Below are 23,952 nucleotides of genomic sequence, written 5' to 3' on the forward strand. Positions count from 1 at the left end.
TCACACCACAATCCAATCCACCAAAATGTTGGAGTTCACGCGGATCAACACCAAGGAGGACCGAGACGGTGACATCGAACAAGGATCAACAGCAACTCTGTACCCTGGGCTCAGCCATGGCGAAAACATCCTTCGTTGGGGTTTCATCCGTAAGGTTTACGGCATTCTCGCCGCTCAGATGGTCTTAACCACCGCCGTATCCTTCCTCACCGTTCTCTATGCTCCCATCAACGAACTCCTCCGTGGCAACTCCGCACTCTTGCTGTTTCTCGTCTTCTTACCCTTCATACGTATGAATCAAACCCTAGATCTGATTTTAATATTATTTCTGAAACCTGATTGCTGTAGATCTAACCGATTGGATATTAAGTGTTGGTTTGATCGTATCAAACCCTAGATCTGGTTATCTGCTCTTAATTTGCATAGAATTGCTATCTTATTATTATTATTTATTTATTTTTATTTTTTTAATATGTTAAATTGTGATTTCTAGATCTCTATGATTATTGACCTGTGAATGGGAATTAAATTGTTGATTATTGTTACAGTGTACCTCAGGAGCATATCTGTGATTTAGATCCAAATTTACGTTAGGTTTTTGGTAAATTTTAGGGCTTCTTAGCTATCAAGTTAATGCCGAAAAATATCAAATATCGGTTATCATGGTGGGATATTGGTAATTTTAATATCATGCGGAATTTATATATATATGACGATTTAACACTAACAATTCAGTATACTATCCTACCATTAACAAATTAACCTTTTGCAATCGCAATTAACTAATATCGGGAATATCGGTGAATCATATACGGTCAAATACCGGTCAGTATCGCTGACAATATCAGGACCGATATTTTGCACCGATATCTTACCAAGGGACCAATTCTTAGTTTCAGACCAATAGGTCTTCGAGTTTTGACTAGTTGACCATCGAACAAGATCGAATCAGGAAATTCCGTTTAATCTTATGTGTCATGTGTGTTTTATACTTTTATGCAACAATCACATTTGATTTATTTGCTCCTGATAGCTTGAACTCCACATATTTCAGTTATATGAAATGCCAATGTTGCATATAGAAGATTCATGAACAGATTATATAATGAAATAACTTTTTTTTTCTATTGACACTTTGGATTGCTTAAGTGTATATAATATTATGATGAACTGAGTCAATGACAAGAAATTTGTTGCAGTGTTGTGGCCGTTGCATGTGTATCAACAAAAGCATCCACTCAACTTGGTCTTCCTTGGGCTCTTCACAGCATCTCTGAGCTTGACTGTAGGCGTAAGCTGTGCCAACACAGATGGTTCGTTATTTTAATCTTAATGCTCATAATGATCGTTATTTTTGTGTGTTGAAAACGAAACTCATCCCATATTAATCATACAGGAAAGATCGTGCTCGAGGCTTTGATTTTAACATCAGCAGTGGTTTCATCTCTGACCGCTTACACTTTCTGGGCATCAAAGAAGGGCAAGGACTTTAGCTTCCTAGGACCCATTTTGTTCACAAGCCTTGTTATTCTGTTAGTCACCAGTTTCATGCAGGTCCTCTCTCTCTCTCTCTCTCTCTCTCTCTCATACACAGACACTGCACTTTTTGAGTTTTTGAGTAACGCTGACCAGACTTTTTTGGACTTGCAGGTGTTCTTTCCTCTTGGACCAGCTACAAATGCCATTATTGGTGGATTTGGTGCAGTGTTGTTTTCTGGTTACATAATCTACGACACAGAAAACTTGATTAAGCGGTTTACTTATGACGAGTACATCTGGGCATCGGTTACTCTTTATCTTGACATATTAAACCTCTTCCTTTCAATTCTACGGATGCTGAGACAAGGAGACAATTAGGCATCATGATGGATGTTAAGCTTGCTTTGCTGGAATAACTCCGTATGTGTTCGCCATCTATCTTTTTTTTTTGTTTTGTTGATCTATAAAATACTGTGTGTTCTGATGTACAGAGCACATTATGACCAGAAATTTGTAAGTATGATAATCAAAGTGTTTGATGATGTAATGATCTTAACTCTGTTTCATTGCAAAGGTACTATTAGTGTGTAAATGTAAGTGCATTTTGTTCAGTAGGTGAGAAGGAAGTCAAGATAGGATCTAAGTTAGGGGTGTTTTTTATCCGAGTTTAATCTACTCGTCTCAAAAGTAATATTTGATCGTGTTATCATATTAATGATTAAATCCAGAAAAAGGAGCAAGTCAAAAGGATGAATAAAGGATTGTAACGATTAAGTGGGCTTGTAGAGAAATCGGATAAGTTAAAAGCTGAACCTCTTGTTTAAGTTCATATAATGATGATCAAGTGGTGGCAATGCCGTTTCATTTGCTTACTGAAAGTTGGGTGTAATATAACCTGGCCAAACCGACCGCTTGAGGTTGGTTGCTGTGTCTGCATCGGTCAGTACAGGTTTGAGTGAAAGTCAAAACGGTCCTGGACTATAATCTTCTTGGTTTGCGATGAGTCGTTTTAAGGAAAAGTATCAAAACTAGCTTGGTGGCAGCTAGTAATTTGGCGAGTGGTGTGAGTAGTGTTGTGTTAGCGATGTTGGTTGTTGTCGGTGGTCATTGTTAGGTTATTTGTCTTTGGCCCTTAGGTGTTGCTTGCCTTTTAAGTTGTCATGTTTTAAGAATTATTTCTTGAATGTTTATTCAAACTTTACTTATTTTACAATAAAGTAGACCCAGATGAATCCGAATATAACTTTATTACCCAGATGACCAGCGAATCATGAAGTTGAAATAACGGAGGTTCTGACTTTGAAGAAACATCTTTCTCAACATAACATAACGGTTTCATCTTTAGATAAACTCAGTTTTCTCTTGACTTTTTTTTTTAATTATTATTTTCATTAGAATTTAATGAATCTTTGATAGTTGATTTAGGTTCTTCACCTAAATGTCTTATCGGTTCATTTCTAAACATAAAAAAAATTAGAGTAAATTTAAAACAAGAGTTATGTAAGTTAATCTTCTAAACATAAAAACTAAAACAATAGTTATGTAAGTTATTAATCTAACTGAATGTCTAGATATGACCAGTGGCGGATCCAGGAATTTTTTTCAGGTGGTGCACTACGTTTTGTTGTTTCAATTTCATATAGTCGGGTATAAAAAATTCCGGGTCGGTTTGAGGTTCGGGTCGGTTCGATAGTTCGGGCAAAGTTCATAACAAATAAAAATACGATAAAATAGCAAATTAAAAACTAAGAAGCTGTGCCTAGACCCAAGGCTCACAAGTCACAACGCCTTGAATGCGTATTGCCCCTAAAAACGATATGCTTATGCTACGTGCCTTGTTAATCTAAGGACATTTTAAGCGCGCCTTGCGCCTTGTTTTAATACATTAAAAAAACGATATGCTTATGCTACGTGCCTTGTTAATCTAAGGACATTTTAAGCGCGCCTTGCGCCTTTGACAACTACGCTTAAAAGAACAGAGAGAATACATTAAAACAGTAGGAAGCCGGAATCCAAAACATAACAACCTTCTCAAAATCCAAAAGCAACTAACACCATTTAAATCAAAACACCCAATTCAACTAACAATCAACATTATTATTATTGTTCCACTTTTAATAATAATAATTCAACATTTAACAAACACCCTCTAATCCACTCTGCAGAACCTTCTGCAGCTTATCTTTCTAACAACCTAACAAATTGAAACCAACAATAACAGTTAAGAACAATTAACATTGAAGAAGAAGAAAAAGAACAATTAACATCTGACAATGAATGCAACTTTTCCTTCAAAGTGGGAGGATTCGAACAATCGAGCTTCGAGGAAGAGTGGAAGGTTATGCAGCGGCGGGAGGAGTGTAGAAGGACGGCCGGAAAAGCGGCGGCGGTACCGCGGTGGTCGGAGAACGGACGGGGACGGCTAGTAGTCTTGAAGAGGGATCAGGGGAGAGGCGCTGCAGTGTGTTTTGTGGTGTTTGTGTATTATTATTATAAAACCCTAATTGGTATAAGAGTGAGTTAAAAAAATAAGTGTAAAAAAACGGAATCGAACATGTGACCTCTAGGTTGCAAAATCAACAACTTACCAGCTGTACAAGCGCGTCAAATAAGAATGAGGTGGTTCCTTTCCAATTTATAATGTGGTTCCTTTAATATTTTTTATACATATATACACTATTATTTCAAAACTCGGGTGGTTCCGAGGAACCACCCATTTGTACCATAGATCCGCCCCTGGATATGACAAAACAACCGTAGAAAGAGAGGGGTGGTCACTAAGGTACCTTAGTCCCCACAAATCCCATAATGTTATACAAGTATTCCTTTCAGCTACTAAAAATATATTTGATAAAGAGACAAACACCTCTCTCTCTCTCTCTCTCTCTCTCTCTCTCTATATATATATATAAACACTCATGCAACTGTCTTAACATGCGTTTTATGAGCCTACAGTGGTCTTAGAATAGGTACAGGGTTGTGTGCGCTCGTCAACAATAATCCAGAGGGGCACCACCAAGCGGGATCGAAACCAGCCCCTTGGCCCCCTTAAAAAGCCATTACTTAATAAGGATTTGTTACGCGCGATATGCCGACGACTTACTACAACCCTAGACCTATTCTAAGACCACTGTAGGCTCTTAAAACGCATGTTAAGACACCTGCATTGGGGGGGGGGTGTCCCATGGACATAGTCCTTTGAGGCAGTGGCCGTTTAGTCCATGGTCCATTAGATGGTCTCTCTCTCTCTCTCTCTCTCTCTCTGACATGTCGGTGGTTTTTAACCGTAGCCTTCTTGCCCTAACCGAAGTCCAGGAACAGATCCTTTTGCCTGGAATGACTGAGGTCAAATGACACATTAGGCAGACCAATGTGAGATTGGATCAAAAATAACGTCTCTCTCTCTCTCTCTCTCTCTCTATATATATATATATATATATATATAGAAAAGAGTTCAAATAAAAAGAAGTTGTTTATTGGGAATGGTAAGAATCAATGGAATTTTGACATTTGGCACTAAAACCTATGGTGAAAGAATAATTCTAGGAAACTATTTCGGTTATAATGGTGAAAGAGTAATTTTAGGAAACTATAACGGTTTTTGGTAATTTTAAATCTCAACCATTGATTGATATGATCCAATGGCTATGATTTATTCTTAGTCTTCCTAGGAAACTACTTATTTTTAGTATAACCCTTCCCTATATATATATATATATAGGGGTAGGATCTAGAGAGAACTCCTCTTAAAGAGAGAACTAGTAAAGAATTATTTTTAAATATTTAAAAAAAAATATTTTGTGATTTTTTTTCTTTCCTCATTCTAATAAGATGATATTGATACTAAAAAAAAATAAAAATTTGTCGGTGTAGTACTGTAGTGCATATGTGCACTAATGCCTATTACATATATACAATAGTGTTTTATTGCATATAATACAACACAATTGCATTATTCAATACACACTATTGAATATATGCAAATACGACACTAATAATTGTATGAAAAACACATTATCGCATATATGTAATACAACACTAATGCACATATGCACTATATCGATTTTTTTTTAATTTTTGTATATAATATAACACTATTGCAAATAAACAATACAAACAACTATATATATGCTATTCAATACTATTTCAAATATCAAAATGCACACTATTGCACATATGCATTATAAAAAAAGTCGGTGTATTGCATATATGCATTACTCATTAATTTTTTTTATTTATTTTTTTTTATTTTTTTTGTGGTGAAGCATAACAACATATAAGAAGAATGAAAGAAAAAAAATTTAAAAAATATATTTTTTAATTAAATTAAAAATACTTCATTATTAATTCTTTAGTTCTCTCCATAAAATGAAGTTCTCTCATGATCCTCTCTCTCTATATATATATATATGTATATATATATATACACACACTAGCCACTCATTTAACTAACCTTAAAAAAAGGGGGTGGTATATCCCAATGTGAGTACCCTGCCTACCCGAGAGCACCCCTGTCTCCCTATAGACGCAAGAATAAAAGTGTAAGTTAACATAAAAGTTCATTGTAAAAGACGTTGATAGTGTCATATTTTAAAACCAAAACTTTAATGGTATTAAATTTATTGTAAATCATTAAATTAATGTTTGTAAAATGAGTTTTTTTTGATACACCGTCTAACTATTCCGTTAAAGCAAACTTTATTTTTCACATAACACCTAATTAGACCAGTTATAGTAGGCGTCTTCCCCACCCATACCCCCTTAAACGCCGAGAACCCCCCCCCCCCCACCCCTAACCAATGGGTGCCTTGGAGGTTTTGGAGGTGGGAGCGCTTCCCCCACAACGGTAGTGTGGCTTGATCTTGATTGGTTGGTCAAAATTAACCATTTGACAACGGTCCTCTGAATAAAAACTATTTAAAATTTTATAACCTTTTATGTAACAATTCGGACTTGTCAAATTAAGATCTTTATTAAATACCCGACCCATTTCGATGTTTGGGAAATTTTATCGATAAAAATATCGCGTTTATCGAGTTGAATTAATTGTTATAATATTATTTTTAATTATTTACATATTATATAAATTATAACTTTCAAAATTTGGCAATATTAACCCCAAACTAAACTTTTGTCCAACTTTGTTTCCACCTTATATATATATGTATTATATATATATATATATATATATATATATATATATATATATATATAACTCAAATAGATCCAAATAACCTGTTTACCCGATCCAAACCCAAACCCGTTCCTCAAACCGCGATCCATTTAACAAGCTTGAACCATAATTTTCGTTATTAACTTGGAAATTGAATCAAGGGTTTCGTTAATCTTGCCATAATCGGCACACCGACGTTCCTAATTATGTTTAATCGATCGTTTGTGATACGAATTTCTTTAATATCTAGCCGACCTAATTCGTTCATCAATCTATATTATAACAACACCATAACGCAATTAATTGAACCTTTTCGGATGTGTATCGATTACCGAGAACTGAACAAACTTACGATTAAGAATCGGTACCCACTACCGAGGATTGATGATTTGTTTGACCAGTTGCAAGGATCCAGTTATACTCAAAGATTAATCTGCGATCCGGATACCACCAACTGCGAGTTGCAGAAGAGGATGTTCATAAAACTGTTTTCAGAACTCGATATGGCCACTATAAATTTTTGGTCATGCCGTTTGGTCTAACGAATGCACCTGCTGTATTCATGGACCTTATGAACAGAGTTTGTAAACTATACTTGGATAAATTCGTGATAGTATTTATAGATGATATACTTATTTATTCACGAACCAAGGAAGAGCCTGAGCAACACTTGAAATTAATTCTAGAGTTGTTGAAGAAAGAAAAATTATATGCCAAATTCTCTAATGCGATTTCTGGCTCCGAGAAGTCCATTTTCTAGGCGTGTAATTAATGAAAACGGTATTCATGTTGATCCCATAAAATTGAAGCAATTAAGAACTGGGAGACACCAATGTCACCAACTGAAGTGCGACAATTTTTGGGATTGGCTGGTTATTATCGTAGATTTATCGAAAAATTTTCTACCATAGCTCAACCTTTAACCCAGTTAACCCAGAAAGACAAGAAATACGATTTGACTGAGAAGCAGGAAGAAGCTTTCCAGCTACTTAACCAGAAGTTGTGTAGTGCACCAATCCTGTCACTTCCAGAAGGAACAGACGAATTTGTAGTTTATTGTGATGCTTCACGATTAGGACTCAGATGCGTGCTTATGCAATGAGATAAAATGATAGCCTATGCATCACGACAACTCAAAGTGCATGAAAAGAGTTACACAACCCATGATCTAGAATTAGGAGCTGTGGTATTTGCTCTCAAAATCTGGAGACATTATCTCTATGTTACCAGGTGCACGATCTTCACCGATCACAAAAGTCTCCAGCACATATTCGACCAAAAAGATCTTAATATGAGACAACGAAGGTGTGTAGAGCTACTCAACGACTACGATTGCGACATTTGCTACCACCCCGGTAAAGCAAATGTTGTAGCTGATGCCTTGAGTAGAAAAGAAAGAGAAAAATCACTTCGTATCCCTGCATTAGGACTAACAATTCAGACGAGTCTTACCACTCGAATCCGTGACGCACAAAGAGGAGCCTTGAAACCCCGGAACATAAGAGGTCTTGAGTGTGAATTAATAGCAAAATCTGATGGTACACTATACTTGATCGATCGAGTTTGGGTACCACGTTATGGAAATTTGCGAAACCTAGTAACGGATGAAGCATATAAATCCAATTACTCAATCCACCCAGGATCAACCAAAATGTACAAAGCTCTCCAAGAATTCTATTGGTGGCCAAATATGAAAGGAGATATAGCGGTTTATGTCAGCAAGTATCTGACATGTTCAAAAGTGAAAGCTGAACACCAGAAGCCATCTGGATTGTTACAGCAGCGTAAGATTCTGCAATGGAAATGGGAAAATATTACCATGGATTTTGTGACCAAACTACCAACTACCCCTGGTAACCACGATTCCATTTGGGTTATTGTGGATCGATTAAAAAAATCCGCCCATTTCATTCCCATCCGTGAGAAGGATAGCTTAGAGAAATTAACTCGACTTTATCTAAAAGAGATTGTAGATAAACATGGTGTACCCGTTTCATTTATCTCTGACAGAGACGGTCATTTTGTTTCTTGATTTGGCAATCTCTACACGAATCCTTAGGCACACGATTGGACATGAGCACTGCTTATCACCCTCAAACCGATGCACAAAGTGAAAGAACCATTCAAACGTTAGAAGATATGTTGTGTTCATGTGTTCTTGATTTCGGAAAAATTTGGGATACTCATTTACCGTTAGCTGAATTTTCCTATAATAACAGCTACCACTCTAGTATTAAGGCTGCACCGTTTGAAGCTTTATATGGAAGAAAATATCGATCCCCTCTTTGTTGCGCTGAGGTTGGAGAAAAACAACTGATAGGACCTGAGGTTGTTCAGGAGACCACCGACAGGGTCTTCCAGATAAAAGACAGGTTAAGGGGGTGTTTGTTTTTTCTTCAAACATCTTCAAGGGAGCTAATGTCTGCACGCGCGCAGACATTACCCTTGAAGACTGTTTGTTTTTTTTCTTAAAACAGATCTTAAGTTATCTTCTTTCATCTTAAAAGAAAAGCAAAGAAATCTTGCTTAAAACATCTTCGCAAAAAAATCATACTCTTATCCCTTTGAAGCCACCCTCTCATCCACTCTTCCCACCACCGTCCGCCACCACCACCCACCGTACGCCACCACCACCATCCCTCACTGCCACCGTCCACCACCATCCACCGCCACTACCCACCGTCCGCCGCCACTACCAGCATCCACCACCACTACCCATCGTCCGCCACCACCACCACCACCACCATCCATCACAGCCACCACCAATCACCACCGTCCACCACCCACCACAACCGTTCATCACCACCACCACCCACTGTCGGACGCCATCACCGTCAACTACCACCGTCCATCACCCACCAAAACCGTCCATTACCACCACCCACTGTCCACCACCGCCATCCATCGCCACTACCCACCGTCCGCCGCCACAATTTTATTATTATATTTTCTATGTAACTTGAATAAATGACTTCTATCTTGTGAGATAAGTTTGACAGTTATGCAGACAGTATCAGCTTATAAAAACAAACAGTCTTATATTTTCAGCTTGCAGATCTTCAGACCACATCTTCAGTTGCAGACATGAAAACAGATGAAATCAGCTTGCAGACAGTTTATGTCTGCAAAAACAAACAGCACCTAAAGGTTGTAGCAGACCGACAAAAGAGTTATGCTGACAATCGCAGAAAACCATTGGAATTTCAAGTAGGAGATCAAGTACTGTTAAAATTCTCACTCTGGAAAGGAGTAATCAGATTTGGAAAAGAGGAAAAATTGAGTCATCAATATGTTGGATCATTCAAAACCACCGATCAAATTGGTCTGGTAGCATATTGACTCGAACTACCTTCAAAACTGAACGGAATACACGATGTGTTCCACGTATCAAATATGAAGAAATGTTTATCCGATGAATCACTGATCGTTCTCGTTGTGGATATTCGAGGATAAGCTTCGATTCGTCGAAGAGCCTGTAGAGGTCATGGACTAGAAAATACAAAAACTTAGACGAAATCGAATCAAGCTAGTCAAAGTTCGTTGGAATTCAAGGTTAGGTCATGAGTTCACTTGGGAACGACAAGACCATATGAAAAAAAATATCCTCACTTGATTCCAGTAGAGTCTAAAGCCAGTGACACTTCCTAAATTTCGGGACGAAATTTCTTTAAGGAAGAGAGAATGTAACACTCGGAAAAAATTATCATTAATGTAATCATGATTAATAATATAATATCATTTTATTAATAAAATCTTCCTTTATTAAGATACTATATCTTGCAAGTCAACAAAAAGTCCAAAATTTTGACACATAACGAGCATGACGTGTAATATCCTCGGGCAGCGAGCCAGAAAGTAAATAAATCATTAATATGATTTAATGGCCCCAAAAATTTAAAATATATGTTAAAACATTGGAGACAATGTATAAACATAATTTAGGAAATCTCGAATTGCGAAAACTGGAAAATAAGTAAGCAAAAGCCAGTAATTTGATTTTGTTCAAAGTCCGACAAAAATTATTAAAAACGGGATCCAATTGATTACCTAAAACTCGCAATACGTTAAACGATTAACTAAGATTAATTTGTAATTAGCCAACTCTTCACCTCCTACCCCCCCTGGCCGGCTCACCCTCCACATCACCACCCCACCTCTTTTTCATCCAATCTTTAACCACCAAATCACCTAGCCAATGATTACTCTAGAATGTGATGTGTTATAACTAATCAAACCAATCCACCTTTCACCCTACTCAGTCATTCACCACTCTACTCCTCCCTTACTCTCTCTATAAACACAACACACACACAAACACTTTCATCACACACATGAACACTTTCATCACACAAACATTTCAAATTCAAATCAAACACACACTCACAATCAAGCTTTGATCAAGAACATGGAAGATTAAACAACTAGGAAGATGTAACATCCCGAAATTTCAAATAATAATATTTTATATTGATTTGTTATGACAGAAAAGTTTACTTGAGCTAGTAGGGGTATAATAAAATAACAAAGATAAAGAGATAAGTAGGCTAATTAGATGGAGCTAATTATGGACCAAAAAGGAAAGACGGGCTTAGGTCCATGGGCTTAAGGGAGTATAAATACCCCTTAAACCCTAATCCTTTCCATTTCCATCTATTTTACACCATAAAACACACACACAAAGCTCCTCCTTCGGTCGTAAGCTAGAAAAGAGGACCCGAGACCAAAACTAAGCGGAACCTTGATAAATCTTGATCACACATTCTGTAGAGACAACTTCCAACACATGATATGAAGGAAGCGCAACTAGACAAAACCCAAGCAACAACGAAGGGGTGCAACTAGATCCCGTAATTCAAGCAGCTATTGTTCAAGCTGTGGCTACTGCTGTGAAGAACTTGACTCCTGAAGGGACCTCTAGGAGCCATGAAAGAGTTGAGAAGTTTGGGGAGAAGAGTAAGAAAGATGATGAAGGAGAGAAGGAAGCCTCGAGTGTGGTTAAGTCAGTAAAGGTTGATGATAGGCAAATAGGCCGAGTTGGGTGCAACTACAAGTCATTTAAAGGTTGCGATCCGCCGAAGCTGACAGGTTTAGGAGACGCAATCGCTACTCTCCAGTGGATAACCACTATGGACAAGATTATCTGCATTAGTGAGTGCCATCCCGACCAAGATGTTGGTTATGCCACCCAATCGTTTGGTGATGAGGCGATGTATTGGTGGGAATCGATTGAGCAAAGGAAGAGTCCCGAGGAGGTTAAGGCTATGAAGTGGGATGATCTAAAGGAATTGGTGATGAAAAGGTTCTGTGCTGACGTAGAAGTTGAGAGAGCGGAGATGAAGTTCCTGAACCTGAAAGCTGGAACGATCACACACCGTGAGTATTCCACCGAGTTCAACCTAATGTCTAGGTTGGTACCCGATATGGTCAACACCGAAGCTAAGAGAATCAAGTGTTATGTGAGTGGGTTGCCGCAGAATGTTCTCATACCAGTCAGGGTGAATAAACCTGGTACTTTTGACTATGCTGTTGAACTCTCATAGATGGTTTATGAGGACCTGGCTGTGGATGATGTCGCTGTGGGGAAAAGAAGAAAGATAAGAAGTGGGTCGCTCATGTTAAACGACCCGGTACTCAGTTGTGGAACTCCAAGGACAAGAAACAGAAGGTATGGGAGAAGAAGTCATGTAAGACTTGTGGTAAGATGCACGGTGGAGAGTGTAGGTGGGGTATTGGTTCCGATACATGTCATAAGTGTGGAAAGATGCATGCTGGGGAGTGCAGAGTTGGATCGAATGTTTGCTACAAGTGTGGAAAGGCAGGTCATTATTCTCATGAGTGCAGTGCTAAGCTCGCATGTTACAAGTGCGGTAAGACAGGTCATTTTGCTAGGGAATGCACCGATGGGGGAGCCAGAGGAAGCGGAAAGAAGGATGTTGAACTAACAAGACCAAAGACCAGAGATTACATGCTGACTCAAGAACATGCCAAAGATGTTGCCGAGTGTCTGAAACGTTTATAGTAGAAACCGCTAGTGACACTTTGGTTAAAATAATGAAAATGGTTAAGGACTGTAAGATAGAGTTAGAGGGACATGAGTTCCCTGTTACTTTGTATGTTATGACCTTAGGAGGGTTCGATGTGGTTTAGGGAATGGATTGGTTGTCTGAGTATGAGGCTCAGATAGTGTGTAAGAGTAGGATGATAAGGTTAAATTCCTTGGATGGTACCGCGGTGACGGTTTATGGTGATAAGGAAAGTTCTGGGCTTAATGTCATTTCGATGATAAAAGCCGAGGGACTGTTAAGGCGAGGGTGTGGTGCCTACCTGGAGTATGTTGTCAACACTACGACCGAGATGAAAGAAATGAAAGATGTTCCTATCGTGCGCGACTACCCATAAGTATTCCCTGAGGATCTTCCGGGGTTGCCACCGGAGCGAGAGATAGAATTCCAAATAGACTTAGTACCAGGAGCCCAACCCGTCGCGAAAGCGCCTTACCGTCTAGCGCCGTCTGAGATGAAGGAATTGATGTCCTAACTGAAGGAACTCCTTGACAAAGGTTTTATAAGGTCGAGTATTTCCCCGTGGGGTGCGTCGGTGTTGTTTGTGAAGAAGAAGGATGGAAGTATGAGAATGTGCATAGATTATCGAGAGCTGAATAATCTTACGGTAAAGAATAGATATCCTCTACTAAGGATTGATGATCTGTTTGACCAACTGCAAGGTTCAAGTTGGTTTTCCCGAATAGATCTCAGATCAGGGTATCATCAGCTGAAAGTAAAAGAGGCAGACATCCCTAAAACAGCGTGTCGAACACGATATGGACATTACGAGTTCCTCGTAATGCCATTCGGTCTAACTAATGCCCCCGCAACATTTATGGACATGATGAATAGGGTGTGTCGGCCGATGTTGGATTAGTCAGTTATCGTCTTTATCGGTGATATATTGATTTATTCGAAGAGTGAGTTCGATCATGCTGAACATTTGAGAAAGGTGTTGGAGACTCCGAAGAAAGAAAAGTTGTACACTAAGTTTTCGAAATGCGCGTCCTGATTACGAGAAGTACAATTCCTAGGTCACGTGATAAATCCTGAAGGGATTACCGTGGACCCAGCTAAGATCGAGGCGATAACGAATTGGAAGACTTTGCAGAATCTGACTGAAATTTGAAGCTTCTTAGGGTTAGCTAGCTACTATAGGAGATTCATCGAAGGTTTCTCTAAGATAGCCGCACCATTGACCGGTATGACCCAAAAGTCGGTAGTATTCAGTTAGGGAAAGTTCCAAGAAGAAGCTTTTGAGGAATTAAATAAGAGACTCACGCAAGCTCCAATCCTTTCTTTACCCGATGGTGACGAGGATTTAGTTGTTTGTACAGATGCCTCGTATCGGGGGTTAGGTTGCGTGTTGATGCAACGAGGAAAAGTGACAGCCTACGCATCTAGACAGTTGAAAGTCCATGAGAGTACTTATCCGACGCATGATTTAGAGCTAGCAGCATTAGTGCATGCTCTCAAGATATGGAGACATTATCTGAATGGTACTAAGTGTGCCATTTACACAGATCATAAGAGTTTAAAGTACTTCTTCAAGCAGAAGGGATTGAACATGAGCCAGAGAAGGTGGTTGGAGTTGATCAAGGATTACGACTGCGACATTAAGTACTATCCTGGTAAAGATAATGTGGTCGCCGACGCGCTAAGTCGTAAGAACGAGGAGGTCATTGCAACAGTGAAGTCATACCAGTTGATTATGAACTCAAGCTTATTCGAGGAATTCATCAAAGTGCAGTCAGAAGTACTGGTAAATGAAGGGCTAATAAAGAAGGAAAGAATTTACGGCCAGCAAGATGAGTTGATGTAAAACACTCATGGCGTTAAGACTAGGTTCGACCGTATGTGGATTCCACGTCATGGAGATCTTAGAGGTCAAATCTTAGATGAAGTTCATAAGTCAAGATACTCAATTCATCCAAGAGCTACAAAGATGTATCAAGATTTAAAAAGAGACTACTGGTGGCCAGGGATGAAAAATGATGTGGTGGGTTATGTTAGTAAGTGCTTAACTTGTTTACAAGTCAAAGCCAAACATCAGAAGCCTTATGGGAAAATGCAACCGCTTTAGATACTTGAATGGAAATAGGAACACATCACCATGGATTTCATAACTAAGCTACCTCGTACAGCTAAGCATCATGATACCATCTGGGTGATAGTGGACCGTTTGACCAAGAGTGCTCACTTTCTGCCTATACGAGAGGCTATCTCATCAGAAACGTTGGCAAGCTTGTTCATAAAAGAGGTTGTGACTAAGCATGGATTACCGATATCGATCGTGTCTGATAGGGATACTCGGTTTACTTTGAGGTTTTGGAACAAGTTCCATGAAGCCATGGGGACAAGATTAAACATCAGTACGGCATATCATCCTCAAACAGATGGACAATTTGAGAGGACGATCCAAACCCTTGAGGATATGCTACGTGCTTGTGTTTTAGATTTTGGTGGAAGTTGGGACGATCATTTGCATCTGGAAGAATTCTCCTATAACAACAGTTACCATTCAAGTATCGACAGGCCACCGTTTTGAATTATTTACCGTAGACGATGCAGAACCCCGGTATGTTAGGGAGAGATTGGTCAGAAAGAAATGGGAAGTCTAGAAGTGGTTCAAGAAAAATCTTCAAAGTTCGATCAAATTAAGGCAAGAATGAAAGCTGCTCAAGACAGACAGAATTCGTACGCTGATAAGCGGCGACGACCGATTGAGTTTAACGTTGGTGATAATGTGATGCTCAAGGTCTCGCCTTGGAAAGGAATCATTCGTTTCAGGAAGATGGGAAAGTTGAGTCCAAGGTACATTGGACCGTTTAAGATTATAGCTCGTGTGGGTGCAATGGCTTACAAGCTGGATTTACCTGAGGAGTTAGAAGGAATTCATTCAACCTTGCATGTTTCTCATATGAGAAAATGCCTGGCTGATAACACGTCGCACGTGCCATTGTTGGATATTGAGGTTTATGAATAATTAATCTACATTGAGTAACCCATAGAGATTGTTGATCGCAAGGAAAAGCAACTTCGTCACAAGATTATACCCCTGGTAAAAGTGATATGGAAGCATCGCAAAGGATCATACGCCACTTGGGAAGTTGAAGAAGAAATGCGCAAGTTTAATCCGACTTAAAAGTTAGGTTTCGGGGACGAAACCTCTTAAAGGGGGAGAGACTTGTAACATCCCTAAATTTCAAATAATAATATTTTATATTGATTTGTTATGACAGAATAGTTTACTTGAGCTATTAGAAGGATAATAAATAATAAAGATAAAGAGATAAGTAGGCTAATTAGATGGAGTTAATTATGGACCAAAAAGGAAAGATTGGCTTAGGTCCATGGGCTTAAGGGAGTATAAATGCCCATTAAACCCCTAATCCTTTCCATTTCAATCCATTTTACACCATAAAACACACACACAAAGCTCCTCCTTCGGCCGTAAGATAGAAAAGAGGACCCGAGACCAAAACCAAGTGGAAACCTTGATAAATCTTGATCACACAAACAAGATACAAGATTATTGTTGAACATCAAGCTAGCCGTGACCTAACAAACGTCTAAAGGTATGTTCTTTACGTTTAAAGGTTACGTTTTTATGAACGGTTTGCCATGAAACTTGACCCTAGATTAGATCGGGTCTAGATGTTTCATAAAAATGCAAACTTGATGATTAAAATGAACTTAATGGGCTTATGGTAACATAAGGCTCCTAGATAAACCCTAGATCTAGCCTATAACGTTTTAGCACTATAAAGGTTTACACTTTATGACTACAATGGGTTAGACCTTGAAGCTGTAGTGTTAATGGGTGGTAAACGGTTAAGAATGGTGGAGAAAAGTGGTTAAAATTTTTTGATATGGACGTATAATAACTAACTAGACTAAGGAAAGAAACGAGAAGATAGGAAGATGAGCTGAAAACATCTGACCTGAGGGTTCTCGGTCAAAACTGAGAGTTCTCGGTCAAACCTGATGGTTTTCGATCAACATGGGATTTCGATCAATATGAGTTCTTGGTCAACCTGAGTTCTCGGTCAAACATGAGAGTTCTCAGTCAACCTGAGTTCTCGGTCAACATAAGGGTTCTCTGCCTTGTGTTCTCGGCCACACAATTCTCTGTTGGGTCCTGGGCCTGAGTCCAGTTGGTGTAACATCGAGAAAATTTCGAGTTCAAAATGTAAACTTTCCAAAGCCAAGGAATTAAAATTTGCCAAATTTCAAACTTGAGGGTTAAAATGAAAATTCTGATTTTCTTGTCCTCTCGCGATACGCGACGGGACAAAAGACAAGCCCATCGCGTATTGCGATGGGGCTTGGTCAAACGTTCTGGAAGGTGTCAACAGCGATACGCGATCGCTGTTGACCAACGTCATCGCGTATCGCGATGACGTGGTCTGACACGTTGTGACATGTGTGCCACGTGGCACACGGTGGCACTGTCCGCCGCCACGTGTCACCACGTGGCAACACGTCTGCCACGTGTCACCACGTGGCAGATCTACGTGGTGACTGGCCAGACCTACGTCGCGCTACGCAACAGGTGTCTAGGAGCCCATCGCGTACCGCGATGCGATCCAAAATTTTGTCTAACATCTCTCAAACCCTTGAAAAACGTGCCCTCGATCCACCTCAATAAGCGTGCTCGATTCCCTCGTTTGTGTATCGACGATTCGTCGAAGTGCGTGCCACCCTCCACCCACATACGACCAAGGAAGGTGTTTGTTCTCGAAAGGCGTATCGACAATTCTCAATGGTTGGTGTTGTCATTGGCGTGTCCAAGTTGATCGAGAAAGTGAAGCGGCGTCGAAGTGCTGCTCGAGTTCCTAGAGTTTCTAAATGCCAACAAGGTTAGGCGTAACGACAAATGAATATAATATAATATTATATTAAAGGCTTAAGCCTTAAGTCGAGGTTATACTCGATACCTCGATAAAAGAAAAGATATACAATCATAATAAAGAAAAGAAATAAGAATATGAATTGACAAATATATATGTGTGTAAGTATATATGATTATATTCTTTATTATGAAATTATTATTTAAGTAATAATGAGTATTCTTAAATAATAAAAGAAAAAGAATAAGTTTCTTTGAGAAGAAGAAACGTCGGGTTTTTATATAAACTAAAGGTTTATAATTTACTTTTAAACTAAAGGTTTTCAAGTAAAAGAAATACATGAACTAATGGTTCATCGAGGTAAAGATATAAAGACTAAAGGTCTTAAGCCAGATTATATATCCGACTAACAAATGTTTATACTCGTACTATAGGTGTGAGATAAAAAGGGAAAGACCCTCGGACGGTGAGTGAAGCCGATCCCAAAGAGATAAGGTGAATACGCCCCCAAACTTTTATAAACTTGTTTTCAAACAAGTCAAAAATGTTATATGAAAATTGTTTACAAGGAACTACGTGTTCCTAAAACCATTATAAATGAAAGTATAAACCTAGCCCTCAGGCTGTGGTATACGTATGTCTGGATCCTTTCATAGGTGGTACTACGCGATCGGCACATCGCACCACCCTGATCGGAGGACGCTTTCCCGCGGGAAGTACGATCTTTGTGTATATTTACGGGTACTTAACTAAGTTAAACGCTGCGGTGTTTGCTGAGGTGACCTATAGTAGAGGCTTGAATTTATAAATTTGTTATTTAACTTTGTTATTCCTAAGCCACGTTGGGCCGAGGCAGGCGTAGTCTCGAGGGGTAATAAAGTAAAAGAAAATATTTTAGCGTCAGAGTGTTCTCCAGCATTCGTTGCTGACGTATTTTCTTTACATTTTGCAGGTGAACAAGATTAGCACTTGGAGTGTCGAAGTGCTATATATAAATCCGATGGCTCGGATTTTTTGTATAAAACTTTAATATATAAATGGTGGTGGTTTTTTTTTGTAATGTAAACAAGTAATCTTTAAACTTAGCTCGGGAATCTTTTAAATCCTCGACTTTTGTTTATGTAAATATTTACAACTTAAATCCACAAGTTTTACAAGTCTGTCGCTAATTGAACGTAACTCTGATTTATTACACTTGTGGTACCAACATAGCCGTCACACTCCTAGGCCGTGTTTTGGGGGGTGACAAGCGTTGGTATCAGAGCCATCGATCTTAGCGAATTGGGTATCATAAAACAATACCCAAGCTTCGATCCAAGTATAGGAAATAATTGATTACTTGTTTTAGGGATAAGATAGGTTGGTAACCTTTTCTTTCCCTCCACATTCTAAAACCACCCATAAATGTTAGATGTCGTTCAAAAGTTGGATGGAAAAATATGTGCGAGAAGCAAAAGAGGCCGGGATAGCCGAACCTTTTCCCGAAGACAACATGAATGATGGTTACTACGAAGCATACTTTTACCAAGATGTGGAACACGATTTGACCCAAACCTGTGTACTACCCCGAAAGCCGACACTATCCAATAGACGTTCTCGATAGTCCACCAAGACAAGGAATTGGACCACCAAGACACTCAAGCTACCATCCACCAACCATACCTATGTATCAAACCTCTGAAGTACCGACTTACCATACCTCGGAGATTCCCACTTACCAACCACCACAAGTACCACAGTACTACCCAACTGGATACCTACCGAACCCACATCCGTCCTATGCCTTCCTCTCAAACCGACTCATAAAAGAAGAACCAAGATCCCCATCCTCCGACTGGATGCAGTGCCACTCTGACCCACGAAGGTGGATTACTGGAAGCTCCACCATGAACAAAGTAAACTCTCAACCCAACAATGGCGAAGGTCCGTCCCTCAAGCCCAAGATGAGGGTAATGATGCCCTACAAAAGTTTCAAAATGCCCTCAATGGTGAATGAAACTACACAACTCATGGAGGAAGATGAACCGGAAGAAGAAGAACCCGAAGAGGAGGAGGATCCCGAAGAAGAAGAGGACCCCGAAGAAGAGGAGAATCCTGAGGAAGAACCGGAAGAAGAGCATCCCGATAATCCCAATGAGAATTAATGGATGGATCACTCACTTCCCAAAACCCAAGCTACGGTTCCGTCGATCCGTATGTTCAATATCTGGAGCAACTCAGGAACCAAGCTTCGCCAAGCTTCCCACCATTCCAAGGAGAAATTCCCTCAATTCAAGAGCAAGCTGATGAGATCCGAGAACAAAACATGGCTGCTAAGACTTTCTTCTACCTTGCATCCGACAAGACTGAGGTTCCGTATCCTGAACCGAGGAATCACTACGAGATGGTGACATTGGGTTACCGTGACCCACCTCCACAATATGGATACCCGACAAGGTCCCGCAATCGTATGAAGAACATTTAGATTACGCTTTGCACGAAACCGACGATTGGAGGAAGAAGGTAGCCGATGAAGGAAAGAAGAAGAAGAAGATGGGAGAGAAGCTTCTTCATAAGTGTAACAGGCTGACAAGGGCGGTGAAAAAGTTCTTGAAAGATTGAAGATGGTGGTATATGAAGATGTGTGTGTAATATAAACATGTATGATATGTGTGATGTATGTATCAAGAACGTTGAAAGGTTCTTAAGAATAAAGATAGGATGATAATTATATATATATCGTTGGAACGATATATATATACATGTTTGTAATGTAGAATAAATATATATATATATCCTTTGTGATATATATATATATATATATAGGAATGTATAATAAAATATTATGGTTAATAAAAGAAAACGTTGTTTGAATTTTAGATATAAATTGAATAGAAAAGAAACATGTCTGAACAAAGTAATAACAACGAGAATGCTCGAAAAGAGCAAGAAATGAGAAAAAATAAGGGGAAAGACCCCGTGGGTAATCAAGAGGAAGAAATTCCCGAAAAATATATGACTAAAATACAAAAGATGATTAAAGATGCGGTGAGAGAAGATCCATGGCAAGGTCTCAATCTCGAAATTCGGAACACTCTCGTTCGGTCAATCCTTCCCGAAAATCTATTTTTAAACCTCGATCTAGACCTTCGCATAGGGAACAAAGTGTCCATGAGTCTAACGTCGATGGTGGAGTTAGGCAAGAGTTCAAGAAACTCAAAATTTGTGGGTGTTCCTTTAAAGATTTCAAATACTATGGACCGAAAGAGTTCCATGGTGACAAAGGAGCCATCACAACCGTGAGATGGCTTGAGGAGATGGAGACGATCATGATAACAAGCAAATGTACCGATGAGGAGAAGATTCAATATTCTGCGCTTATGTTCAAAGGAGAAGCGCTCGAGTGGTGGAATACAATGTTGATGAGTAAAGGGAGAGAGGCAATGTACAACTTGAGCTGGGAAGAGTTTAAGATACTGTTGCTGGGAAAGTTTTGCCCCATGCATGAGACCGACCAAATCCAAACCAAATTTCTGAATCTTAAGGCCGTGGGGACAAACCTTCGTGTATACAACACCAAGTTTCACGAGTATTGTCGCCTGGTTCCCCAGCTAGTCTTGATCTTGGTTCTTGATTCTTAGCTCCAAAATTCTATCAAAATACTCAAGAGCTGCTTAAATTTTCCAAAAGAAATTATTAGCCAATCCTGACAACATCGTGTCGTTGGTATAAGTAAACAAAAAAAACGTTGACTGCATATTTCACATGTCTACTGTTAATAAGCCAAAAGAAATTTGAATAAACGAAACTTTGACTTTATATTTTTCCCGGCGACATATCGTTGGGATAGAAATATACATTTGAAGTTTACATTTAAAAAAAACATAATACATAAAACAAACTAATCCCGACGATATGCAGTCGGGATAGAAAAACAAATTATTGTCCTCGATAGTACAAACACGATCGGTATCCCAACGAAATCAGAGAAAAAAATAAAATAAGTAGACACGTAGCCCCCGGTGACCGTGGTTATGCCGAAGGCCGGTTGGTGGAAACGGACCGTGGCCAGACAAGGAAAAAAGAAAAAAAACAAAACAAAAAACAAAGTGTTGACGCGACTTGTTTGGACTTGCAGGTGTTCTTCCCCCATGATTGGACCAGCAACCAATGCCATTATTGGTGGATTTGGTGCAGTGTTGTTTTCTGGTTACATAATCTACGACACAGAAAACTTGATTAAGCGGTTTACTTATGACGAGTACATCTGGGCATCGGTTACTCTTTATCTTGACATATTAAACCTCTTCCTTTCGATTCTATGGATGTTGAGCTAGGCAAGGAGACAATTAGGCATCATGATGGATGTTGAGCTTGCTTTGCGGGAATAACTCCATGCGTGTTCACCATCTATCCCTTTTCTTTGTTTTTGTTGATCTATAAAAATACTATGTGTTCTGGACTGGACTTAGAGCACATTATGACCCGAAATTTGTAAGTATGATAATCAAAGTGTTTGATATGCTGTAATGATTTTAATTGTGTTTCATTGCAAAGCTATGACTATGTGTAAATGTGAGTGCATTGTGCTCACTAGTTGATATGGAAACCAAGATAGGAGCTATTAGGGGTGTTAATCGGTGAAAGAGTCAAAAAGGTTGTTTATTCACATCAACATACATCGTTATATACACAAAAGATACCAAATTAATAGGAGTAATTTGCTCCTTTACTAAAATACAAAAACTAACTAAATTAACTAGTCAACAACATTTGAATTTTAAACTTTATCTTTTAGCGCCTATTACCCCCCACCCCTTCAAGCGAATAGGTAGCGGTCCGACACGAAGTTTGGTGCGAAAATGTTCAAAGAGCGGCCGCGGTAAACTTTTGGTGAATATGTCGGCTACTTGAAATGTGATAGGTACAAATTTGGTATGTAAACAACCGGATGAGACCAATTCTCTAATAAAATGATAGTCAATGTCGATGTGTTTAGCACGTTTATGTGACACCGGATTTTGACTTAGAAATAAAGCACTCTTATTGTCACACAAGAGAGTTGGTCGATCAGGTGGTAAAGCATGCAACTCACGAAGTAAGTGAGTTAACCAGATGATTTCGGCTGCGGTGTTAGCATGGCTCGATACTCCGATTCACAACTCGAGCGAGCAACTGTTGGTTGTTTCTTGGCACTCATAAGTGAATCGTCTCGTCTCAATGCAGCGTGCCCAATCGGCATCTGAGTAACCAACTAACGTTGTTTTTATCGGCCGATCAAACGTCAAGCCATATGAGAGAGTTCCTTTTACATAGCGGAGAATTCTTTTGACAAGTTGGAAGTGTGCGGTTTTAGGGTTTTGAAGAAACTGACTGGCTTGGTTTACTGCATACGAGAGATCTGGTCGAGTAATCATGAGGTATTGAAGGGCACCAACTAGTGAGCGATAAAAAGTGGGATCATGAAACGGCCTACCCGACGAGATGAATGTGTCAGTTGTGGTAAGAGGTGTGGAAACATGTTTAGCATCAAGAAGACCCGCTCGTGAAAGAATGTCATATGCATATTTAGCTTGACTTAGAAAAAACCCAGATGAGTTGGAAATTACTTCTAGGCCAAGAAAATAATTCAAGGTACCCAAGTCCTTGATTTTAAATTCTTTGTATAATCTGGCCGTGAAGTTAGTGATAACTGTTGGGTTGTTACCGGTAATTATTATATCATCTACATAGACAAGTAGGTAGATTAATGCGGTGCCGGTTTTATAAACAAAAAGAGACGGATCGGTGCGGCTGCATTGAAACCCGAGAGAAATGAGAAAGGCACTTAGTCGTTGAAACCAAGCTCGCGGAGCTTGTTTGAGACCATATAAGGCCCGCTTGAGACGGCACACATGATTCGGAAATTTGGAGTTCACAAAACCCGGAGGTTGTTCCATATAGACGGTTTCGGTTAGATGCCCGTTTAGGAATGCGTTATTGACATCAAGTTGGCGAAGGGGCCAATTATAGATTTTAGCAAGACTAAGAACCACACGAATTGTGGATGCCTTCACAGCCGGACTGAAAGTGTGTGAAAAATCAAGACCAGGAACCTGTGTAAAACCTTGAGCAACTAAACGGGCTTTGTAACGATCAAGAGAACCATCGGCTTTGTACTTAATTCGATATATCCACTTTGACCCAACAACATTTGAGTTTATTGGATGTTTAACAAGCTCCCATGTGTCATTGGTATGGAGGGCTGTTAATTCGTCCTTCATGGCGGAGACCCATTTTGTGTGTTTAAATGCGGTTTTAACACCTTTGGGTATATGAGTTGTGAGAAGAGCATGGTGTAAAGAATTTTGGGATAAGTATGCTAAATCAGCAAAGTGTTTGGATTTGTAGATTCCAGACTTTGATCGGGTATGCATATTATGAG

The 23,952-nt window shown here is 39.3% G+C and overlaps 1 protein-coding gene across 3 annotated transcripts; it reads left to right on the forward strand.

Moving 5' to 3' along the window:
• On the forward strand, window positions 1–22,084 carry LOC143626208 (BI1-like protein). Of its 3 annotated transcripts, none has more exons than XM_077096357.1 (4): window positions 2–290; window positions 1,200–1,313; window positions 1,397–1,554; window positions 21,667–22,084. In XM_077096357.1, exons 1-4 carry the CDS (start codon window positions 26–28, stop codon window positions 21,769–21,771), a joined length of 642 nt encoding a protein of 213 aa, XP_076952472.1. In that variant the 5' UTR covers window positions 2–25; the 3' UTR covers window positions 21,772–22,084. The 3 variants fall into 3 exon arrangements, with proteins under 3 accessions (XP_076952469.1, XP_076952472.1, XP_076952470.1); XM_077096355.1 differs by lacking the exon at window positions 21,667–22,084 and adding an exon at window positions 1,651–1,921; XM_077096354.1 differs by lacking the exon at window positions 21,667–22,084 and having other exon boundaries at window positions 1–290; window positions 1,397–1,925.
• The last annotated feature ends 1,868 nt before the right edge of the window (window positions 22,085–23,952 follow it).

Source organism: Bidens hawaiensis, unplaced genomic scaffold, assembly GCF_021521415.1.
Source record: "Bidens hawaiensis isolate Kalapana, Puna unplaced genomic scaffold, B.hawaiensis_p1.1 tig00004283_1, whole genome shotgun sequence".
Classification (NCBI taxonomy): Eukaryota; Viridiplantae; Streptophyta; class Magnoliopsida; order Asterales; family Asteraceae; genus Bidens; species Bidens hawaiensis.